Source organism: Mauremys reevesii, linkage group 3 (genome assembly GCF_016161935.1).
Source record: "Mauremys reevesii isolate NIE-2019 linkage group 3, ASM1616193v1, whole genome shotgun sequence".
In the NCBI taxonomy this organism is placed as follows: domain Eukaryota; kingdom Metazoa; phylum Chordata; order Testudines; family Geoemydidae; genus Mauremys; species Mauremys reevesii.
Window position 1 is genome coordinate 139,411,631 of NC_052625.1, and position 20,993 is coordinate 139,432,623.

The following is a 20,993-nucleotide window of genomic DNA, read 5'->3' on the forward strand; positions in this document are numbered from 1 at the left end:
TTTTCTCTCTCATCTCTTTTCTTCTCTTCCATATATTTTCTTCCATATACCGTTTTTCAGAAACTGGGATGGAGGATATTTTTAATCTAGGTTGGTTATTTGCACTGAATTCTCATTGGTCACATGTATCTATACTACTGGCCTTATCATATCATTTCTGGTTTATATCTTATGTTCCTATAGCTCATGCTTTAGAGCTTCAGACAGCCAATGGCAGCAGTCAGCAAGGGATTTTTTTCTCCCCCAGTAGATTTAGGGTTTATTTATCTTCTTTCTCTGAAGCATCAGGGACATTGGGTGGGGTAGGCCAGGGCTCTGAAGTGGCACTGAGCAATCTTTCTCTCAGGTGCTTAGCTGGCAGGTTCTTGCTCATATGATCAGGGTCTGACTGTTTGCCATATGTGGGTTTTGGAAGGAATTTTCCCCAGGTTAGATTGACAGTGACCTTGGTAGGTAGGGGTTGCCTTCCTCTGCAGCATGTGGGTATGAGTCACTTGCTAGGATTATCTGAGTATATCTTACTTTATCATTTCCCTGCCATTGCTGGGGCCTCAGGAATCGTGCCCCTTGGTCCCTCCTGTTCTCTGCCTGTGGACAGAATAGTCTAGTCTCCTGTGGGTTGTACCACTTTGCTTTCATTTCTGTTTTTCGGTTTAGTGTGTGGGTGCTGGGTGATGTTGGTGGCCTGTGATGTACAGAAGGGCAGACATGTTCTTGTGGTCCCTTCTGTCTTTAAACTCTGTGACTCTATTTCATAATTTAATCTAATTGAGGCTTTAGCACCATTTAGAAGGGAGACCTCCAAGAAAACTCACAATGCTCCAGGGAGCTGAGTAGATAAATTTGTATGTGACTCCCGTCAAAGTGAGAAGCACACCAGTGTTCTGTAGTAGTGGTGGTGGACCACTTTCAGGGTGACCGGACGTTCCAATATTAGGGGCTTTTTCCTGTATAGGCAACTATACCCTCTCCCTGAAAAAAAAGGGTCGCTGATTTTTCACACTTGCTATCTGGTCACCCTAGTCTCTCTACTGCTGAGGTGCCATCTTCCACATGATTTCTTGAGCTGGTTCTTGGATCTGGCTGAAGAGATCAGATCCCATGAATGACATTTTGAAATAGTGATGGTGATAACTATTCAGCATCCAAATTCAGATAAATATATTTTGCCCACCTAAATTTTCCATCGAGTTTCAAATGTGTTTTCACTACTTATCCCAAATTGCTGTGTGAATAGTGGTGCTGTACTCACTAAAACAGATATTATCTTCCATTCTGGATGGCAGCACTTCAGTCTTGGGAGAAGGAGACCCTTTATATAGTAAACAAACACAAATTTTTGTGCTGTATATATTTGTATAAAAGGAGTTTAAGATTATCTGTAAAGCAAGGTATGTGTATTCTGTATGTCACAGATCAAAGTATATGGATCGTTATAATTCATTCATTGGTTTGTAGAGACACAAGTCCCCTGGGGAGTGTTATAAATATACATGATGTCCCTCAAATGATCATTTTGTCTTTTGATTTGTTGGATTTATTTGAAAGATGGTTTAACTCACTTACAGCCAGTGGATCTGAAGAGGTTCATGGGCACTATTTGTTCCAGTAAGTATATGGAATATATTGTGCTCCTGAATTGTACTCTTGAGTTCAAACAGAAGTATGTAGTGAGCTGGTTGAAAAACTGGATGCATTGATATTTTAATCAAAATTTTGATAGGAAAAAAAGGAACTAAATATTTGTGAATGTATGCAGACATCTGTTAAGTAGAGCTACAATCTTCCTGCTTTTATCAGACCACACACAGTTTGAGGGATCTTTCACCACAGACAGAGCATTAAACAGGGATGCCTGTTCTTAGATGGGGATGTATACACTTGAGGACTTCAGTATCAAAGAAAGCTTTTGTGGGGAGCCTGTTTTAACCCTTCTTACTCACGATTCCAGTGTGTGTGGGAGGGAGGGGGATAACTGGGATCAGAATCAATTATTTAATATTCCAGGCATCCAACTGTAGTTTGGAATGAGTTACCTATCTCACAAGCATGCAAAGTGGAATCTATTTCGTCCAGAATTAGCATTTCAAAATTATGGGCTTTGATAGGAAACTCTATCCTCTTCATAAATGTGGGAGTCAAGGAGTGTTTAGTGAAAATAACTACTCCATAATTGGCAGTTAGAAATTTAAGTCCATCTCCATATATTCCTGTTATCCACTACAGAGGTAGTCCATTAGGCATCTCCATAACTTTTCAACCCTTTGGCTTGTCAAACCTGACCCAAATCATAGTTACCCATGACTACCTTTAATACCTTCTTGTCCTTATTTAGCACTTTTTAATCAGTAGATCTCAAAGTGCTTTACAAAGCAGGTTAGTATCATTATCCCCATTTTACAGGTGGGAAAAGTGAAGCCCAGAGAGGTGAAGTGACTTGGTCAAGGTCTCCTAACAGGGCAGGGATAGAGCCAGGAATAGAACCTGGGTTTCCTCAGTTCCAGCCAGAGCAGTGCTCTCACCTGGAGGACCCATTGCCTCTCTGCACTGTACAACAGACATTTCATGTGCTCCAGATTAAAGAGTAGACATGTATACGAATAATGAGATCTTCCAGAGTTATATCAGATAGGAAGTTTGAAAAATATAGTTCGGAAGGGGTTTGTATCCTCATTGTTCAGGGATTAAACATTTTCCAAATTTAGGAGGGTTAGGAAGAAAAGTCCCTTATTGGCAGTTTATTCTGTAACTGCCTCCTGAGTGGTTTCTTGCACATTCTTTTGAAGCAACTGGTATTGGCCACTGTAAGAAGCAGAGGAATCATGCTGATTGGCTCACCTGCTGCCAAACAGAGCAAAGAATATGTGAGTTTTGTTTCCCTGGGAATTCTGGAACAGGAACCTGATTTTGAGGTTATTTCAGTGGCCCCAGACCTGTGGAACTCACAGGGCCCTGACTCCAGCCATTCTTGTTTAGTTAACAGCACAAAGTCTTAATTATAGAAAAGTACCACCTCAGATTATTTAAGGAGCCATTGCCACACTTCCTTGCTCTTATCCCTCCACTGCCTCCAAATGACTCACTTCCAAAATGCTTTTTTCAACAACGTTGCCTGACATCTGTTACTTGAGTCTACAGTTCATGGGCCAGATCCTCAGTGGTGTAAATCAACAGAGCTCCATTGACTTCAGTAGAGCTCTGTTGATTTACCCTTTCTGAGCATGTTGCCCCCTCAGTATGTGGTGAGCAAGCCACATGCATTTCAAACATAGAGGTTCCTGAAGCAGGGTGCTTATATCCTCAGTTTACATTAATATGACATATATATTAACAATAGTAGAGTCACTGAGTAAAAAAAAAAAAAAAAGGGAATCGTGCAGATTTCTTGGAGTCCTTTGAAGCAAGGATTGTGTTTTCTCTTGCATTTGGAAAGTACCTAGCACAGGGGGTGCATCTGGAAACAAATGATAAATAATAGTAATGATAATTACAGCAATGAAAATGATCAACAAGAGACAAAAACGTGTTCATTCAGAAATTGATGCACATAGGGCTCCTTTAGGTTGGGTCCAGTCCTAGAAAATAGTTATTGTGTGCTTTCAACTAAAACAGCCTCACTTCTAAAGTCCTGTTCCCCCTGGATACTCATTAACTCACCCAACATTTCTGGTGAACTTAGGATAGATGCCTTTCTTTTAGACCAACATTATCGTAACATTTAATGTCTGTACAAAGTTTCAGGTTACAGAAGAGGTAAACTATCTGTCTGTGATTTATGAGGGTTTATTTAACCTTTGCATTTCCTTTCTACAGTATATTTTGAGTTAATCTGTAGCTCTTTGCTCTGTTTGTAGCCACAGCCGTTTCCAGTGAGCAGAATCCTGTCATTATCATAGCTGTGGTTGCTGTGGCAGGCACCATCATTCTGGTCTTCATGGTGTTCGGATTCATCATTGGACGAAGGTACTGTACGTTGTCTAGCTGTCGGCATTTCTGGCCCCGCTGTTGTAGATTCCTTGGAATTATACCAGCCTGTATCTTAGAATCTGTAAATGGAAACGAAAGCAATGTATAATCTAATGTGGACAATTTAGATCTAAATTCCATTATAGGATGACAAATTAGCCCACTTATTTTACATTTGGAAGGACTCTGTTAGCTTAAGAAATTCTTTTTGTCTTATAGTAGGTGTCTTCTAAATATTTGCAGCTTCTCTGATCTTTTTCCTTGAAGTGTGCTATTTCTGTTGAATTGTTCACACATAGAGAACTTGACATTTTACCTATTCAGCCATTCAAATAACACTTGCATTTGGGGACAAGAACCAGAAAAGTAAATTTAAGAGCAGCATCATGTCAAAAATACCAGGCTTGTCACTCCTTCTTCAGACTCTTTAATCTTCAGGCTATTTTGTTCATAGCATCACAGAAAGTTTCTAATGAGGACTGCAATTTTGTTGTTTAAGCCTTTAGGACTCTTCCCAGCAATTATTAGATACAAAAGCCTTTTGATTGGAACTGTTCGTGTTTTGTTTTAAAACCTGTTATTGAAAGAATTACAGCTGGGATATTTTTAAAATGCCTGCTGGAGTTAGGCTGCTAACTTCCAAAAATTCCAATCTGGTAGAACTTTAAATATGATGCAGTAAATCATTATTTTCCTGTAAAAGTGACCTATTTTTTATTTTTTTTTCAGGCACTGTGGCTATAGCAAAGCTGATCAAGAAGGGGATGAAGAACTTTACTTTCATTGTAAGTGTTTTGCTTCCCCCCCTGCCCCTCAGGAATTCCCAAGCCAATTATAAGACATTTGGACTAGCGGTATTGGAATATAGACAATACCAAAACCACATTTCTATAAAGAAAGGGCTATAATAAATCTGAAATGCTGTGTAAACAGCAAGTGTGAATTTAGAAACCATAAAAATAAATGACCTACACAAAAAGGGAGACAGATTATAATCAACATTGTTCATGCCATGCATTTTATTTCTGTACATTTGTGTGATATACTGTTGTTCCCATTCTGCATTTTTCCTTTGAATAATTGTTTCACACCATCCTAATGATCCCCCTGGAGATGCTGTAAATTGATAGGTCCTTGGCCAAGTGACTGTGTGAGCTTTCCCTCAGGCAAGCTTCTGATTAAGAAAGTAAGGGTCACTGTGTCACCCCAATAGTGAAACTGTTCTGGTCAAGAACTGTTTTCTGCTACTGTGAACATTGCATCACTGACATTTGTCGATCGTAATATTAATAGAAAATAAAAATAAAATGATGTGAAAAAGGCTCATCTCTGTAATTCCCAATCTCTGCATTGAGTCACTTGCCTAGCTGCAAAAATAGTACTAAAAACTGCACCTTCTGAAATCAGTGGTGAAAGATTGGCCTAATACCTGTTCACCCAGTATTAAGGAATGCTGTCAAGACAACAAGAAGGTTAATTGATACTCAATACACTTTGGTTCTGTGCCCATTTCTCATACTTCATTAGGCAGATTATTATAAGATTTATTAGAACCGTGCAAAAATAGTTTGACCATCTGTATCAGTTCAGACAGGTAACATAAAATAATAAAATACAGCGTAATTGTTTTTCAGTAGAGCCTTCAGGAATATTTGGACTACATTTTTTTAAATTGGAAAAACCCAATTTATCAAAACCAAAACTTTTCATAGATGGTTCTAACAAATTTCTCAACTCAAAAAATCTGAAAAAGTTTTGTAATTGTCCAAATGTTTTGTTTCAGCATTTTCTAAACAAAAAATTCCAGTTTTGGAATCAACTTTTTATTTTAAAAACATAAGCTAATTGTAGTAGAAATAAATTCAAAAACTTAAAAAAATGATCAAAATTGGAAGAAAATGTTACAACTGATGCAAACAGAATTTTTTTTATGATTATTATTTTCAGTTCACAATTTCTTTTTTTAAGATTTTTGTCTTTTTCTTACAATTTAGGACAGGATTTTTTTTTCAATTAATCTCAAAAATTTTCACAGGACATGAAAACCATTTCCTATCCAGCTCTAATTTTAAGTTGTGATACAAAATAATTTTCTGATTATGCCAGTATCCTCTCATACCTTATAATTTAAATACCAGTAGAATACTCTGTTAATTCTTACCATGCCACCAATTATCTTTATCACTTACTGTCACTACAGCCGTAAGTTAATTCTTACAAGTGACTGCCCAGAAAAATACATTTTTTAATCTTCTATTGCCTTGTGTTAAAGTTACTGTGTCAGTAGTTTATCAGAGTCTGGTATTACATAGTGGATGAGGCAATTACTAGCCACAAACCTTACTTTCTAGCACCTTCTTAGTGCAAAACTCTTTAAATTAATAAGGCTAGCCAAAGACTTAGGTCGAAGTTGTGGCAAGATTTCCATCTGACCTTACTAGTCTGACAATATTAGGTCAGCTTGGACTCCCTGAGTTTTGGATGTGTCACTGCCTTAAGTCACTTCATTTATGTGCAGGGTATATTAAATCAAATGGTGACATCATTACAGCCTTAATCAGACAACCTATTATATTGTACATAAGAAGTGGAAAATAGAAATGGGAGAAGGATTAATTATCACATAGCCTTCACTCTAGCTTATTTTTAAAAAATGCATCAGAAATCTAATGCTATTTAACTGTAGCTACTCTAGAGGGTGACAGATTTGAAAATTTGTTTCTTTTAATTTCTAAAATTTGTATAAATCCTCTTTTTGTTTACAATAGAGGATTTATACATCTCCAAAAGATCCACTTCTTTTTTTATGTGGGAGGGGAGAAATCAATTGCATTTTCTTTGATTTGCCTATAAAGGCAAAAGAATATACCAGCTAAAGAATTCCTTCCCCCAGTATAAATTGTGAATGGTCATTTTCAGATTCTAAGTTTCAGTGAAGATTCAGGAGGAAGCTAGTGCTTAATATTCAGCAGCTGGTCAGGAAATTCTTTCTTTCTTTCTTTCTTTCTTGTCTAGAAATCTAGTTATTTAATACTCAATAACTGGAAAATATGTCAGAACAGTTAACATACACTGCCTTTATTACTGTAGGATGAAATATTAAAAATTACTTTTTTACCAAGCTACTTTTTAATGTTTTTGATGGAAAGTTTGGTATTTAATTTATTTTGATGACTGTCTCCCCAGTGAGATGAAACACAACACTGTGGTCACCAGCTATTTACAATTTGGTGTCCTTTTTTTCCTTTAGTATCCAGACAATTTTCTTATGTGCTAAGACACAGATTCAATTTTTACAGTAACTTGAAAGCAACCATTTAACTAGCTTTTAGAGCACTGCATTTAATAGAATGTCCAATCTTTTATTTCAATCCTCCTCAACTTTCCATGGCCCCAAGTGCTACATTTAAAGATATAAGCACAATGGAGGAGTTTTGTCAAGCAATTCCAATTTACATTTTGTTTCCTCCTACCATTTCTTTTAACAATGTGTTCGGATCCACAGCAGCACTATTTCACGTTGGTATGCCAAGATAGCTTTGGCCTGTCAAAATGTTTTATGACAGCTTGAATAAAGAACCATCAGAGCCCCATTTGAGATTCACAAGGTTACCTCCAATCCAGGCCCTTATCACAGACACAAGAGGATGGCTCATTCTCCATCTGTCTGCCTGAAAGCACAATATAGGAGGTTAGCCTATTGTTTTCTTCTTTCTTTCTCAGATCTTCTTGTTTAATTTAAATGACAAATAAAAGTTTATCTGCTCAGAAACTTGAAACATTGTCATTAAGATTAGAAATAAATCTGTCAAAATACAGATTATAATAAAAATTAACTTCTGGTGAAATATTAAATAATTTCTACAGGAATTTGGTATATTCATTTGGCTCTTCAAACTTCCTATATCTGGTTTTGCCTTTTTCCATTATATGATTTTTTTAATGATTTTAATTGAAACATATTAACACATACCACTAATTGAGCTATTAATAATTACATTTCAAAATATGCAATAGATTCATACATAACTAAGAGGTTGCATAAATTATCTGTGTTTTGTATTGACTTCTGATCCAATTCCTACATCTCAATATTTCAGCGATTCAATATTGTTAGAATAAGAACATTCTTCCTTATTTTCATATAGAGAACAATTATTGAATCTTTTTAAATAGGCTGATTTGATTGCAGCCAATGATTGTAATGATTGGGATCCAAACTTCTTCCATAACAATAATTTGGTTAACAGACTTTTAGTATGGACTCTCAAACTGCTTTTGGCTTTACCAGAAGTCCCGAACAAAGGGCAACGTGTAATTTTGTTGCCCCAGGAGCAAAGCAGAAACCGATTGTCCCTTGGTTACCCCTCTTCTCCAGGAAGGAAGCAAACTGTGTCAGCCATATAACTGGTGCCACTTACATCCTCAATTGAGATAGTTGGTGCATAGGGGAAGAGGGGAGGACCCAAGTTTCCACTCACTTACTCCCTTGCTTGGTAAGGGGAGTATTTGTCCCACAGAATCTGCTCTCTGATCCTGGGTTTCTTCCATTGATGTGGGTAACCCACAGAGAGTAAGGACGTTCCTGCTGTTCCCTTGCACACCAGCTCAGGAGCCTTCTAATATGGCCTACGGAATGATGGTTAGCTTCTGTAACCATAGCCTATAAACACTGTTAAATTCTGTTAAAGTATATTGAAACAGGAGTGGGAGCTCTCATCTCCCATCCAAAGACAAGGGGTAGTTGTGGGAGAGTGCTGCTTACCCAGGCCAGGTGGCTCCCCTCTACTGTCCCTTCCTTCCTCCCAGTTCCCTCTTACTTTAATCCCTGATTACTTTTCACCCATTGAAAACTATTTAATATTCATTACTTCTATTAAATGCTTCACATTTACAGCCACAGATATAGTTGCTAATGACAAAGGATCATGCACTTGGGCAAGGAAGCTTACAGATGATGCTTCAGACTAAAGTTGCCTCTTAAAGCTGCTCTGATTCAGGTGGCATGGAAGCAGGTTCACTGTTCCAAGGAGCATTCTGCATAATGAAATTCCTGGGCTGACTGCACAATAAGTGCTTTGCTTCATCACAGTCATGCTTTCTTACATCATTACAGTTAAATTTCCAGGCACCAAAACCTACATTGACCCTGAAACCTACGAGGACCCAAATAGAGCTGTCCATCAATTCGCCAAGGAGCTAGATGCCTCTTGTATTAAAATTGAGCGTGTGATTGGTGCAGGTAAGGCTGCTGTGGCTTCTGTATTCAACTGTTCCATTTAGCTGGAATCAAAACTCATACATCATAATGACAGGCAAATAATTATACCTCAAGTATAGTACTTTTTGCGTTTACCAGAGCGGATAGAGCAATGAAGCTGCACTTGCTTATGAAATGTAAAAAATAATTATAGAAAAATAAAAAGGCTTGTGTGGGATTAAAAGCTTGTATGCTTCTAATTCCAGATCCATTTTAAAAAAATTGCAAACAATATTATTACTTTTTTAAAAGTAATTTTTTTTACCTGTTGTTCATTGTCAGAGTAGAGGTTGGATGTTAGTGTAAATCCTGCTCACTTTACTCACATAAGTAGTTCCGTTGACTTCCATGCATTAAGAAAGCAGGATACAGCCGGTAATGTATGGTCTAATGAGGCCTTTTTAATAGAACAGAATCCTCTTTTAAAACTTTTTGTTGTAACTGTTCTACTCTTTTTAAAAAAAATAAATATATTTTATTAGTACAAAAAAGTTCTTGTTTTACCTCTCATGCCGGATTGTAATTGTACTGGCATTACATTGTTTTTCTTCCTCTTGAACTGTCTACCACCTATTTAAGCAGTGTGGTGTTCATGCTCTAAAAAAGCAGTTTCATTTGTTTGCATTAATGAGATATGTGACATTTTTATTGCACTAGTCGATGTAGTGAAATTAAGTTTCCATGGGTAAGAAAAATATCAAATACTTTGGATTCCTGGAGGAAACATTCCTTTGCCTTCCTGTTCTTTTTATCAAGTATTGTTAGAATACTTTATCAATCACTCTACTATGGTTTGTCAAGCACTGTATATTATGTGTAACATTGCTATTTAAAAAAAATCTCTACAAATATTAAGTTTTAGGCTATAAAAAAGAATGACAGAACTTAGAATTAGCTAATGTTCCACTCTCAGAATCATGTTCCTTAGGTACCCTTACACATGATGAATGTTACCTTACTTTTAGGTGTAACCCAGCTGAACTTAATAGAACTTCTTACACAATAAGCTGCTACTCAGAATGAGTAAAGGCATCAGAATCAGGTTCTTAGGCTGGGTCTACACTACCATTTTCTTTGGTATAATTTACATTGCTCACACACACCCCTCCAAGCCACACACACACCCCTCCAAGCAATGTAAGTTACACCGACTAAGCACCAGTATGGACAGAGGGAGGGCTTCTCCTGCCAACATAGCTACTGCCCCTCATGGATTTATGTGCAGCTGTGCCAATGTAGCGCTTCTAGTGTGGACTAGCTCTAAGTAAGTGACATTTAGCATGATACTAGAACAACAGTATCTCTTTCAGTAGAGCATTACTTTTTATGCTGCTGGTTTTAAATTCTAGATTGGTACAGTACAATCAGTAAATATGGTCTTTGCTGGTTTGCTAATCCATTGTTTGAGATGAGAGACTACCACATCAACAGTTTCGAGTAAAAGGCTCTTGTGCTCCTCCTTTGATTAGGCTGAAATGCTATTTGTCAGGTCACTTTGAGCGAAATCCTGAAAAATATCACCTGTAAACGAGGTGGAATTTAAGACAGAAATCCAGTTCTGCTGTCACTTACAACAGTGTAAATCCAGAATAACTGTTGGCATCCCTGGAGTTACTCTGGATTTGCACACACATAAGCAAGAGCAGTTTGTTTTCAGTGTGTAAAATGGGCTTTCTGGACCATGTAAATTAGAAGCAGAGTTCTATTGTGGTGCAGGTGTCATTTTTGCTGGGTTTAGCTGTGGTCCAAATCAGCGGATGTGATTAGCTAGCAAGATTGAAAGGGAAGGTATACCTTTTCCAGCAGGCTGACAGAGACACAAAGGAACTGCTCGACTACACAGCAAAGAAGACTATAGAACGTCTGCTAGGGACAGGCAGAAAAGCAGCATAGAATTCTCAGTGTGCCTCAGTTATTATGGTAGGATAGAATACTGAGCCTGTCTTGGATGAGTGCTGTGTGAGCATGTGGTTGTTGATTTTCACAAGGGTTATGGGATTTTTCTTGCTAACTTTGTCATTGCCATCCTGCTGATGCCACCTGTTATATGCAGGAGTTAGTGCCACTGTGCTGAGTCTTTATTCTACACTATAGCCTTTTGTTTCTACCCAGTTCCCTGGTGACATGCTGAGCCAGTGGATGCTTGGCTGTGAGTATTACACACTCTGTGACATATCTTCTGGGGCCATCTATGGGCCTGGCCTTGAATGCCTATGCCAGATGACCAACTTTAGCAGTCGTTATGATTGGACAAGCAGTGTTTGTGAAGGCATTTGGACTTTGCCAGCCCGCGCTGTTTTACTATGTGTATGTGCGTTCCTGTTGTGCTGACTGGTAGAGCTGTTCGGAACAAATATGCATTTTCATCATTTAATCAAACAGAGCATTTTGGTTTCTATGAAACTTTCATTAGAAAGGTTTTGATGTTGGGGCATGGGAGAGAGAATTTACCCATTTCATTGCTTAATTAAATCTATATCTTCCATTTCCTAAACTTCAGTGTGATTAGTCTATTTTGTGACAGTCCTTTACAGCCTGATTCTGACCTCATACCAGTATAAATTAGAAGTAACTTGAAAACAGGGGTGAGTTAAGAATCAGGCCTAAAAAAGCAAAGAAATCCATCATCCTTTACAAAACTATTTTATTTTATTTTACATATTTAAAGAAAAAATTACTGATATTTTATAAAGACAAATATTGGGGGTGGGGAAGGGATTGACATAAAATGTTTGCTGTTTACGCCCGATTCCTCAAAGAACTTAAGCATGTACCTAACTTTAAGCTCTTGAGTAGTTCAGTTAAAATCAATGTGACGATTCATGGGATTAAAGTTAGGCATGTACTTAAGTGCCGTGTTGAATGAGGGCCCCAGAGAGGACATTATATAAATGGCATGTCATTCATAGTCAATCTGCTTTATTTTAGGAGAGTTTGGTGAAGTGTGCAGTGGGCGTCTGAAACTTCCAGGCAAGCGAGATGTTTCAGTAGCCATCAAAACCCTGAAAGTTGGCTATACAGAGAAACAAAGGAGAGATTTCCTGTGTGAAGCAAGCATCATGGGACAATTTGACCATCCCAATGTTGTTCATTTAGAAGGGGTAGTTACCAGAGGTAAGTAGTGACTAGATGTATCAGTCAGATAATAAGCTAACTGGCAGTAATTGCTATAAGATGTCCATGGTCAGAGATTCAAATTAGAAATGTACTGCATACTCTTAATGGATTTTCTCCTGAGGCGTAACTAACTAAAACAATACTCACTTTATGTTACAACCTGAGAAAAAAATTAAGATGCACACATGATTAAAAGATGGAGTACTTTGAAATACACTATTTTTCTAGGTTCAATTAGCCTCAAAGACCATGCCGGAAGATAAGGTTTCTTATGTCCTTTCATATTATCTGAAGTGTCATTTTCTCAGAGTCCTCGTCACACAGCAGGAGTCAGGAGAACACGCTGACATTTTGATTTGTACAGTTTAATTTTGCGAATCGTGACCATGCTCCATGCAGACATTTAAGGACTTAGAGCTCAATAACAGTGCTAGAGGCTTCAAGAATGTTGGTCTCAACTATTCAGCCCTTTTATAGGAGCAATATGTGGTTTATCAGAAAAAGGCACTCAGTTCAGATTATGGGTTTTCAAACAAAATGTCCTTTCTTTTCCTTTAGGGAAACCAGTCATGATTGTAATAGAATACATGGAGAATGGGGCCCTAGATGCATTTCTTAGGGTGAGTACCTAAGGGAAATATGTACAGTACTTCAAAATATATTATGTATGTTACCAATTTAGCATAATAAAACATTTTCGCAGTCTGAAATGTGGACATGGCAAATACCAATAGATCTTTAAATTGTCCCAGCAAAATCAGATTAGAAATCAGAAGACCAGACGGGATCAAACTGATACATTTCTTGGCATTTAAGTGATCCATTGTGGTACAGAAATCATGGTTTTGATTACCATCGTAGATTGAGGTTAATACCACGATACCTGAAGCCCTGTCGTGTGAACACATTTGTTTAGAGTAGCAATTTATTTTTTTTAGCATGGTCAAAGTCAGTGCACAGGAATCCCTAAATGAAGTACAGCAGTACTTCAGAGAAGAATGACGGGAAAAGAAAAACTACTTTATGACAATTTAGCATTTGCGGAGTGAGTGCTCAGAACTGCCAAGCAATGTCTTTACCATCTTAATATTCCACATGTACAAACCATAAAATGTAGAATGACTTGCAAGATGGTAGAGAAAGCAGAAAGATGATGATATTTCCTTGATAAATTCTATGCTGTAAATAAATCTTCAGTATTTAGGATAAACAGAGGCTTTGATCCCAAAAGTGTAATACAGTTTATTTTTTATATATATTGATCATTGTAAAAGGTGACAAACATGGAGGTGAGTTACAAACAATGCTATATAAAGTAGTTTTAAAAAAAGAAAAGAACCTGTCATGTCACAAGTTAATTAGGCTTTTATAACTTTTAACAGGTTCCATTCATTTTAAATGTTTAGCTATTCAGGCCTTTCTCAACCATGTGTCCTGCTTTGTGGCTAAACCAAATACAATTTTGTTTAAAGTGGATTACTTTGCCCCGAGATGCATTGCCTTTGGGGTAATAAGTGACTAGAGTGAAGAAAGTGTGCAAAGCTGATTTTCTTTTTCCCCCCTCAAGTGCATTAACAAGTGTGCTGCTCCTGTCTTCCCTTCAGAAACATGATGGGCAATTTACAGTCATTCAGCTAGTGGGAATGTTGAGAGGAATTGCTGCCGGAATGAGATATTTGGCTGATATGGGATATGTACACAGGGACCTAGCAGCACGCAATATTCTTGTCAACAGCAACCTTGTTTGTAAAGTGTCAGACTTTGGCCTGTCCAGAGTTATAGAAGATGATCCAGAAGCTGTCTACACCACTACAGTAAGAAACCCAGCCATTTGACAATATTTCTTAGGGGTTAGGAGATCTTATTATAAACCGGGCAATAGCCTCTTGAAGATATGGTTGAGGGAAATACATTAATGGTCTGAGAGGTGCTAAGTAGTCCAAGGGAGTTATGAGTTGTCTTCAGAAACCTGGCTTTAAATAACTTTCAATAAATATCTAATAACATAATCTTCTAGTGGGGAGAATTCTTGGAAGTTTTTACTGGTTTTAGTGTCTCACTCATATCTTTATAATTTTCTGAATGAATGGATATGGAAGGTTGATTTATAAAACTGTTTATCTCTGTTTTGAGCTAAGTAAAAGCATTTACACAGAAATCCAGGGGTACTTCTTTTTCAGAGCTGAATTAATCTCACCTGAAAGCTAACTAATGTAAGGCATGACTGAAACTTTGCTGCCCACATAAGGGGTAACAATCCCCACCACCCCCGGATCTTCCCTTATTCCTGGTTGGGATCACCAGGCCATAGCTGTTCACAGGACACAGCTTACTTCTCTACTCTTTTGCCCAGCCAGCTCCACTTCCCACTCCTCCCTACCCTCACCCTGCTCACTTACGGTGTAGATAATAACTACCTCATGGAGCTGATCCCTGATCCCTCACTGGAACAACAATCCAGAGAGAACGCACAGAGGGCTAGAGTTGGCACTTACGCCACATTAAATCTAATGACAATCTGGCCCTACGTGATCAGACATGGATTGCAAAGGAGCCTTAGGAAATTTCAGTGGGATTTGAACACCTAATTCCCTGAGAGTCAGACCCACTTGAAACTCCTCTGAAAATTCCAACATTGATCAGCATTTCAGAATGGCATAATTTTGGTGCTAGGGTTAATGGAAATAATTGTAAAAATGCCACTAAGAAAAACACTATGGAAATTTTATTTATAAACAAGTCTTTTTTTTTTTAACTAGGGTGGGAAAATTCCGGTACGATGGACAGCTCCAGAAGCCATCCAGTATCGTAAATTTACATCAGCAAGTGACGTATGGAGCTATGGAATAGTTATGTGGGAAGTAATGTCTTACGGAGAGCGGCCTTACTGGGACATGTCAAATCAAGATGTAAGCTATACATTTGCTATATTTGTATGATTGCATACATGTGTACATATAAATAAATGTTCATATCATTTTTTTTCTTTCTACACACACAGACATAACTTGTTTTAATGCATAATAATTTTTGTAAAAATATTCTAGGATTTTTATATAGTGAAAAATTAAATAGATGATTACTTAGCCAACAACATTAAAACTGTCATCTTCTTTGACACAAGTATGGGTTTTAGGTTTATATCATGAGTCTGAAACAGGATTGGGGCTCCAGAAATGATAAGACAGACAAGTACTTATTTTATTACATTAAGCTTAGCAAGAATGACATGTTTTCATTCAAACAAGAATTCTTAGTTTCTTGAACTCATAATTATGGTTAGTCAAGTGGAAAAAGTTGTCCAGAGTCCAAGGCAACAGTTAATGACATACTCTAGCAATTTCACTATATTTTAACAATACTCTTGTTAGTATAAAATGTGACCTAAAGCAACAGGTCATCAGCAATAGCATAGAATAGTATTAATCTTGCATTTCTTACAAGGATATTTGTTCACAGCGACTCTGTACATAAATATATGGTTTGAGCATTAGCTTGCTAAACCCAGGGTTGTGAGTTCAGTCCTTGAGGGGGCCATTTAGGGATCTGGGGGAAAAATCTGTCAGGGAATTGGTCCTGCTTTGAGCAGGGGGTTGGACTAGATGATCTCCTGAGGTCCCTTCCAATTATGATATTCTATGATTCTATATGCCAGAATCATTCTCAGTTGTTCATTTTTGGGGTTTTTTTTTGATCGAATGCTCGACATCAGAGTTTAAAAAAAAAAGAATATGAAAGTGTAAATGATGAGTCAGTTTGGCAGAGTGCAAAGTTGTTAATATTTGACAGGTCTCAGTGTCAAAGATTTCATGGACTGTCAAAATATGGGCAAACAAGTCCTTGAGGCAAAGAAAAAGAAATATTTACATTCCCTAGATGCCCAGTAGAGTTTCATTTCTTTTGACACCTTCCTTCTGTACACGAGTCAAACATAAAAGGGGTCTGACAGGAATATAAGATGCCTCAAAGGCAAAGCTTACCTATCTTTCAGGGAAGAGTAAAGAAAAACTTTAAAACTGAAAAAAAAATCCAGTATCTTCTGATTGCTGAATTTTGGAAATGTTTTTAATTTATTTCTGTGTGTTGTAAACAGCTGAGAGAAGCATGTAAATTATCCTTGTTCATAAAAACAGTAATCTCAAATCCTTACAATGACAAAAGAAATGAAATGAAAAGTTATATCCCAATTAGCATGTAGATTAAGGATTTATAAATTCCTAGTAAAATAATTTCAGACACTGATGTGTATTGTGATATGCAGGTGTGCCCTAAAATGAACACACTGTGTGCACATGCACACCAACTAACCCGTGAGGCTAAATTTTAAAAACTGCCTCTAATTACCCACAATGAAATACAGTTACAACTAACTGCAGACACAAATGACAACACTTAAATGTGTCTTTACCAGATTTGCAGATACTGTCAGCAGTTTGTTCACTTAAATGCATCATTTGTGCCTACAATTGAGTGTGGATGCAGAATTACAGACCTATGTTTCCTTTAAAAATATACCTCATTGAGTTTCCTGAGTTTGGAGGGGTTTTTTTTAGCCTCTACTATACTATTTTATCCTATACTGACAGTTTCAGTGCCTTTGGATGGATTTGTGCGTAGCAACACAGTCATGACCGTCTAAGCACATTCCTGTTCTCAGTGGATATATCCATACAGAGCTGAGAAGTACTAGCTGAGCATTCAACCCAAAAGCAATCCTGCAATTGCACAGCAGGATGGCTCAGGGTGAGTGGCACAGAACCCTGCTTGCTGCCTTTCTGCAGGCACAGTGCCTGTGTGTTCCTAACCCTGGCTGCCAAAACTAGCAAACAATAGTCACTAACTATCTCAACTACTGCTCATAACCCTTCTCTGGTACCCATTAGAGCTTTGGTGTGTGTCCCGTACAGGACTACTGGTCCCCATACTTATGTGGAAGGAGGAGTTCACTACACTCCCTTTTTCTCCATATTTGTGTTCCTCAAAGGGCAGGATGTTGCCCTGCAAATGGATGTTTTTCCTTCACTTACTCAACTGTTTTCTGTTGTGGCGTTTTAAAAAAGGAGTGTCCCTAGCAGTGACCGGTTACAACAAACAAAGCATCACAGTACCCAATTAACACAGCTCTGTCCCCAGAGCTGGTAGCTCCTTATCTGAAGCTAAGACTAGGCAAGTCCACAGGCAGCCTGGGAATTTGGGAAGCACAAAGGTGTCTAAAAGAAACAGTGTGCCAAGCACAGAAATGGAGGAACAGAGAATTGAGGCAAATGTAAGTGATACAAATCTGTGCTACTAGCATGAATCCTCGCTGTATTCGATTAGCTATATTTGTTTCTATAAACTATAATCGTATAGTTTATAGAAAAAAATCCCTTCATTCATTCCTTTTTATTTACTGCTTGTTATCTAGTTTAGAACTATTTTTTCCCCTTAGATATTAGTAATATTTTAAAGGCACCAAAGTTGCTAAAAATTTTAGCTATTAACCGTCAGTTTGGTTCTTTGAATCTTGAATACGCACAGACTACATTTTTAATCTTTTGGAAATCACCTTCTTCCTGCTCCCACCGTTCTGGCTATAGTCAAATCCATTCTTTTTTTGTTTCCCAATTTGATCCTTCAGACTTGTTTGCTCACACCAGATGTCAAAGAAACTGGTCCTGCTGCATCCCTAAGGCCTTTCTAAAAATAATGTCATTATCATAGTCACTTCCTATCTTCTGGGATCTCTCCAGAACACAGTGAGCATGTAAAAATACTTACTAATGTGCCTCTCATTTCATTTGCCACTTCCTCTAAAGCTCTTGAATGTATGTTATCATTCCTAGGAGTCTTGTCAGTTTTCAATCCCTTTAACCTTTTAATGGCTGTGGGGGTGTTGTCTGGATGCATTTTTATTATTCACTGGTTGTCTCTACAAGCCTGACCTAAAACTGATACTTTTATAACGAGAGATACAAAAGAAGATTTTGACGTGTGTTTTTCTTCTGTCTGTAATTCCTGTATTCATTCTTTAGCATATCAGAATAGTGCTTATTTTTTTCATTTTGAATCATTTGTTGCTTTTAAATGTGAGGATTTTCCCCTTAAATCTTAGTAATGGATCTTATATTTTACTCTTTTCCCTGTGTGTATACAGTACAGCTCTTTCCATTATTTGTCCCCTCACCCTCCTGTTATCTGAGTGGCACTTGTACTATCTCTGAGTATTTTTCATCACTGTCTATCTTAGGTATTTATATAGCCCCCATTACTGAAGGGGCTGAGAACTTGACAGTTTTTAATGTATTTATTCTCACAACACCCTTGTGAGGTATGGAAGTGCTACTCTTTATTTTACATATAGAGTATGCAGGCACATAGATGCTGGGTGACTTGCCCAATGTCAGAAAGGAAGTCTGTGGCAGAGCAGGGTATTGAACACATCTCTGATGACAGCCATTTCCATTAGACCATGTTTCCGGGGACTTCACTTCCCCTCTGTAAAAGATCCTGATACAACCATTGATTCCAACCTTCTTTCTGAAGTTCATTCTGTATTCTCTGCAGTTGCCTTTAGTTTGTAGTCCAGTGCTCTTGCACTTTCTCACACATCCTGTGGAGTATTTTATAGATGAAGTTATTGTGTTGACTAAACCCTGGATATCCACCAACTTTTATTTATTACGGAAGATTCATTTCATAGGGCTAAGCCCAGACCTGATCTTGGTTTCTCTACAAACTGAGAGGAAACAGTTCTGTGTACCCGCCTTCAAGAATCAGCACCCTTCCATAGCAATTCTAATACAGTTATGCCAGTCAATGTCACTGTACTTGAAATCTCTCATGAACAGTGTTTTAGCCCTTTTTTACAAGCCTTTCTTATCTGCATTGCTTCCTGACATGCTTTCTTATCCTGCCCACAAGGTGCATAGCAGTTTCCTGTGATTTTTCTTTTATCATTTCTATCTTTCTCTTAAATCCAAATGGACTTGACTGAGGAAGTCAAATAGTGAGTGTAATTCTTGCTTCAGACATCATGCCCTCCCTCATATCACCATGTGCCACCTTCTCATATTAAGTCTGACCTTGCTTTAGACTGTTACATTAAGATATCACTCAGCCAGGCCTCACTCTCCCATTTCACATTGTATTCAGATTGCTTGTTTGCCTCTAATAACACAGATTAGCATAAAATGCAAATTTTTCTTCCTAATAATTCCTGTCCACTAAATATTTCCTGATTTTTTGTAAAGTCTTTGTGCTTTTGGGATTTTGTGGGTAAATGCACAGACTCATATCCATTTACAAATCAGTCTTCAACTGCATCCTCTCTCTCAAAGGCCTTTGGGCAAATAATATTGCTTTCTAGAATATCTCCATCTATCCATTTATCTATTGCACCCTAGGTGAATTTAATTGTTGCTCCCTGCTGCTGATTTGACTAGGTTATATAACCATGTTCTGCACACCATAGAGTAATATGTTTAATAATCATGGAAGATAAAAATCAAGGGTATTATATGAAAACAAGAATGCTAGTGTCAAAACAACAGACTCTGCTTTCATAATGCTTTGACTGCTTAATTTAGTTGCTTGATTTTTTCCCAGTTATTAAAATTCATTCTTTAAATATTTCTGCCTTGATGACATCCTCTTGTTCTGGCCATTAGGTTATAAAAGCAATTGAAGAAGGCTATCGTTTGCCAGCACCCATGGATTGCCCAGCAGGCCTTCATCAGCTCATGCTGGACTGTTGGCAAAAGGAACGTGGTGAAAGGCCAAAGTTTGAGCAGATAGTTGGTATTTTGGACAAAATGATTCGGAACCCAAACAGTTTGAAAACCCCTCTTGGAACCTGCAGCAGGTAAGAAAACTGCCAGTGAGGGTTTATAATTCTCTGAATATATATTGACTCTGAATGTGTTCTGATTAGCTGCTGGATCCAGCTCCGTCCAGCTGCTCATCCTGCTACTCTCCTTTCTTCCTTCCCTTTTTGTTCCTTCTCTCCCCATTTCTGCCCTAAATGCCATTCAATAAAAATAAAATCCACCCAAAAATGACTTAACTAAAACAAAAATACCAAATAAAAGAAAAAAAATCTTGCCACTAACTTTCGTCCTGTTGGCAAACCATCACTCTGTTCACTCTGCTTGTACGTTCTATCCCATTTCCGCCTCTCTTCCCCCCCCCCTTTTGTATGTCTTGTCTATTGAGACTATAAATTCCTCAGGGCAGGGACCATCATTGTCTCTGTGGTTGCATGACGGGGTCCTGGCCTCTATGCACTGCTGCAATAAAATAATAGTAGTAATACAGTTAACCTTGGAAGAATTTGATTTTAATCGGTAAACTTCAATTTCACTGTGCTCACATGCAAACCGATGACAAAATATTTCCATCAGTAATAATCAACGTTTACAAATGCAAAGTGAGAAAAAGGCAGCTTGAGAACTTAATTAGGGTTTGATTTAAGGATATTTATTTTGATACGTGATGTTGACAATTTTTGTTTCAGTGGTTAAAAAGCTTTAACTTTTTCAATCTCAATGTCAGCTGTCATTAAATAATTATTGTCTGATCCTACCATTGTCTGAGAACCCCTCCCCCAATTTCCCAGTACTGTGAAAATGTAATCAATAAAAATAAAAAAAATGCTTAAAAATAAACATTG

General features: G+C 37.7%; 1 protein-coding gene across 6 annotated transcripts in view; it reads left to right on the forward strand.

Moving 5' to 3' along the window:
* Positions 1–20,993, forward strand: part of EPHA7 (EPH receptor A7) — a 168,537-nt gene that overhangs the window by 140,204 nt on the left and 7,340 nt on the right. For 4 of the 6 annotated variants that reach the window (XM_039531211.1, XM_039531213.1, XM_039531215.1 and 1 more), the window contains 8 exons: positions 3,855–3,963; positions 4,696–4,751; positions 9,083–9,208; positions 12,155–12,340; positions 12,902–12,963; positions 13,948–14,157; positions 15,103–15,252; positions 19,993–20,186. In XM_039531211.1, coding sequence (XP_039387145.1) covers positions 3,855–3,963; positions 4,696–4,751; positions 9,083–9,208; positions 12,155–12,340; positions 12,902–12,963; positions 13,948–14,157; positions 15,103–15,252; positions 19,993–20,186 — 1,093 coding nt within the window. The remainder of the gene's footprint in view (positions 1–3,854; positions 3,964–4,695; positions 4,752–9,082; positions 9,209–12,154; positions 12,341–12,901; positions 12,964–13,947; positions 14,158–15,102; positions 15,253–19,992; positions 20,187–20,993) is intronic. The other 2 variants (XM_039531212.1, XM_039531214.1) reach the window with 1 other exon arrangement.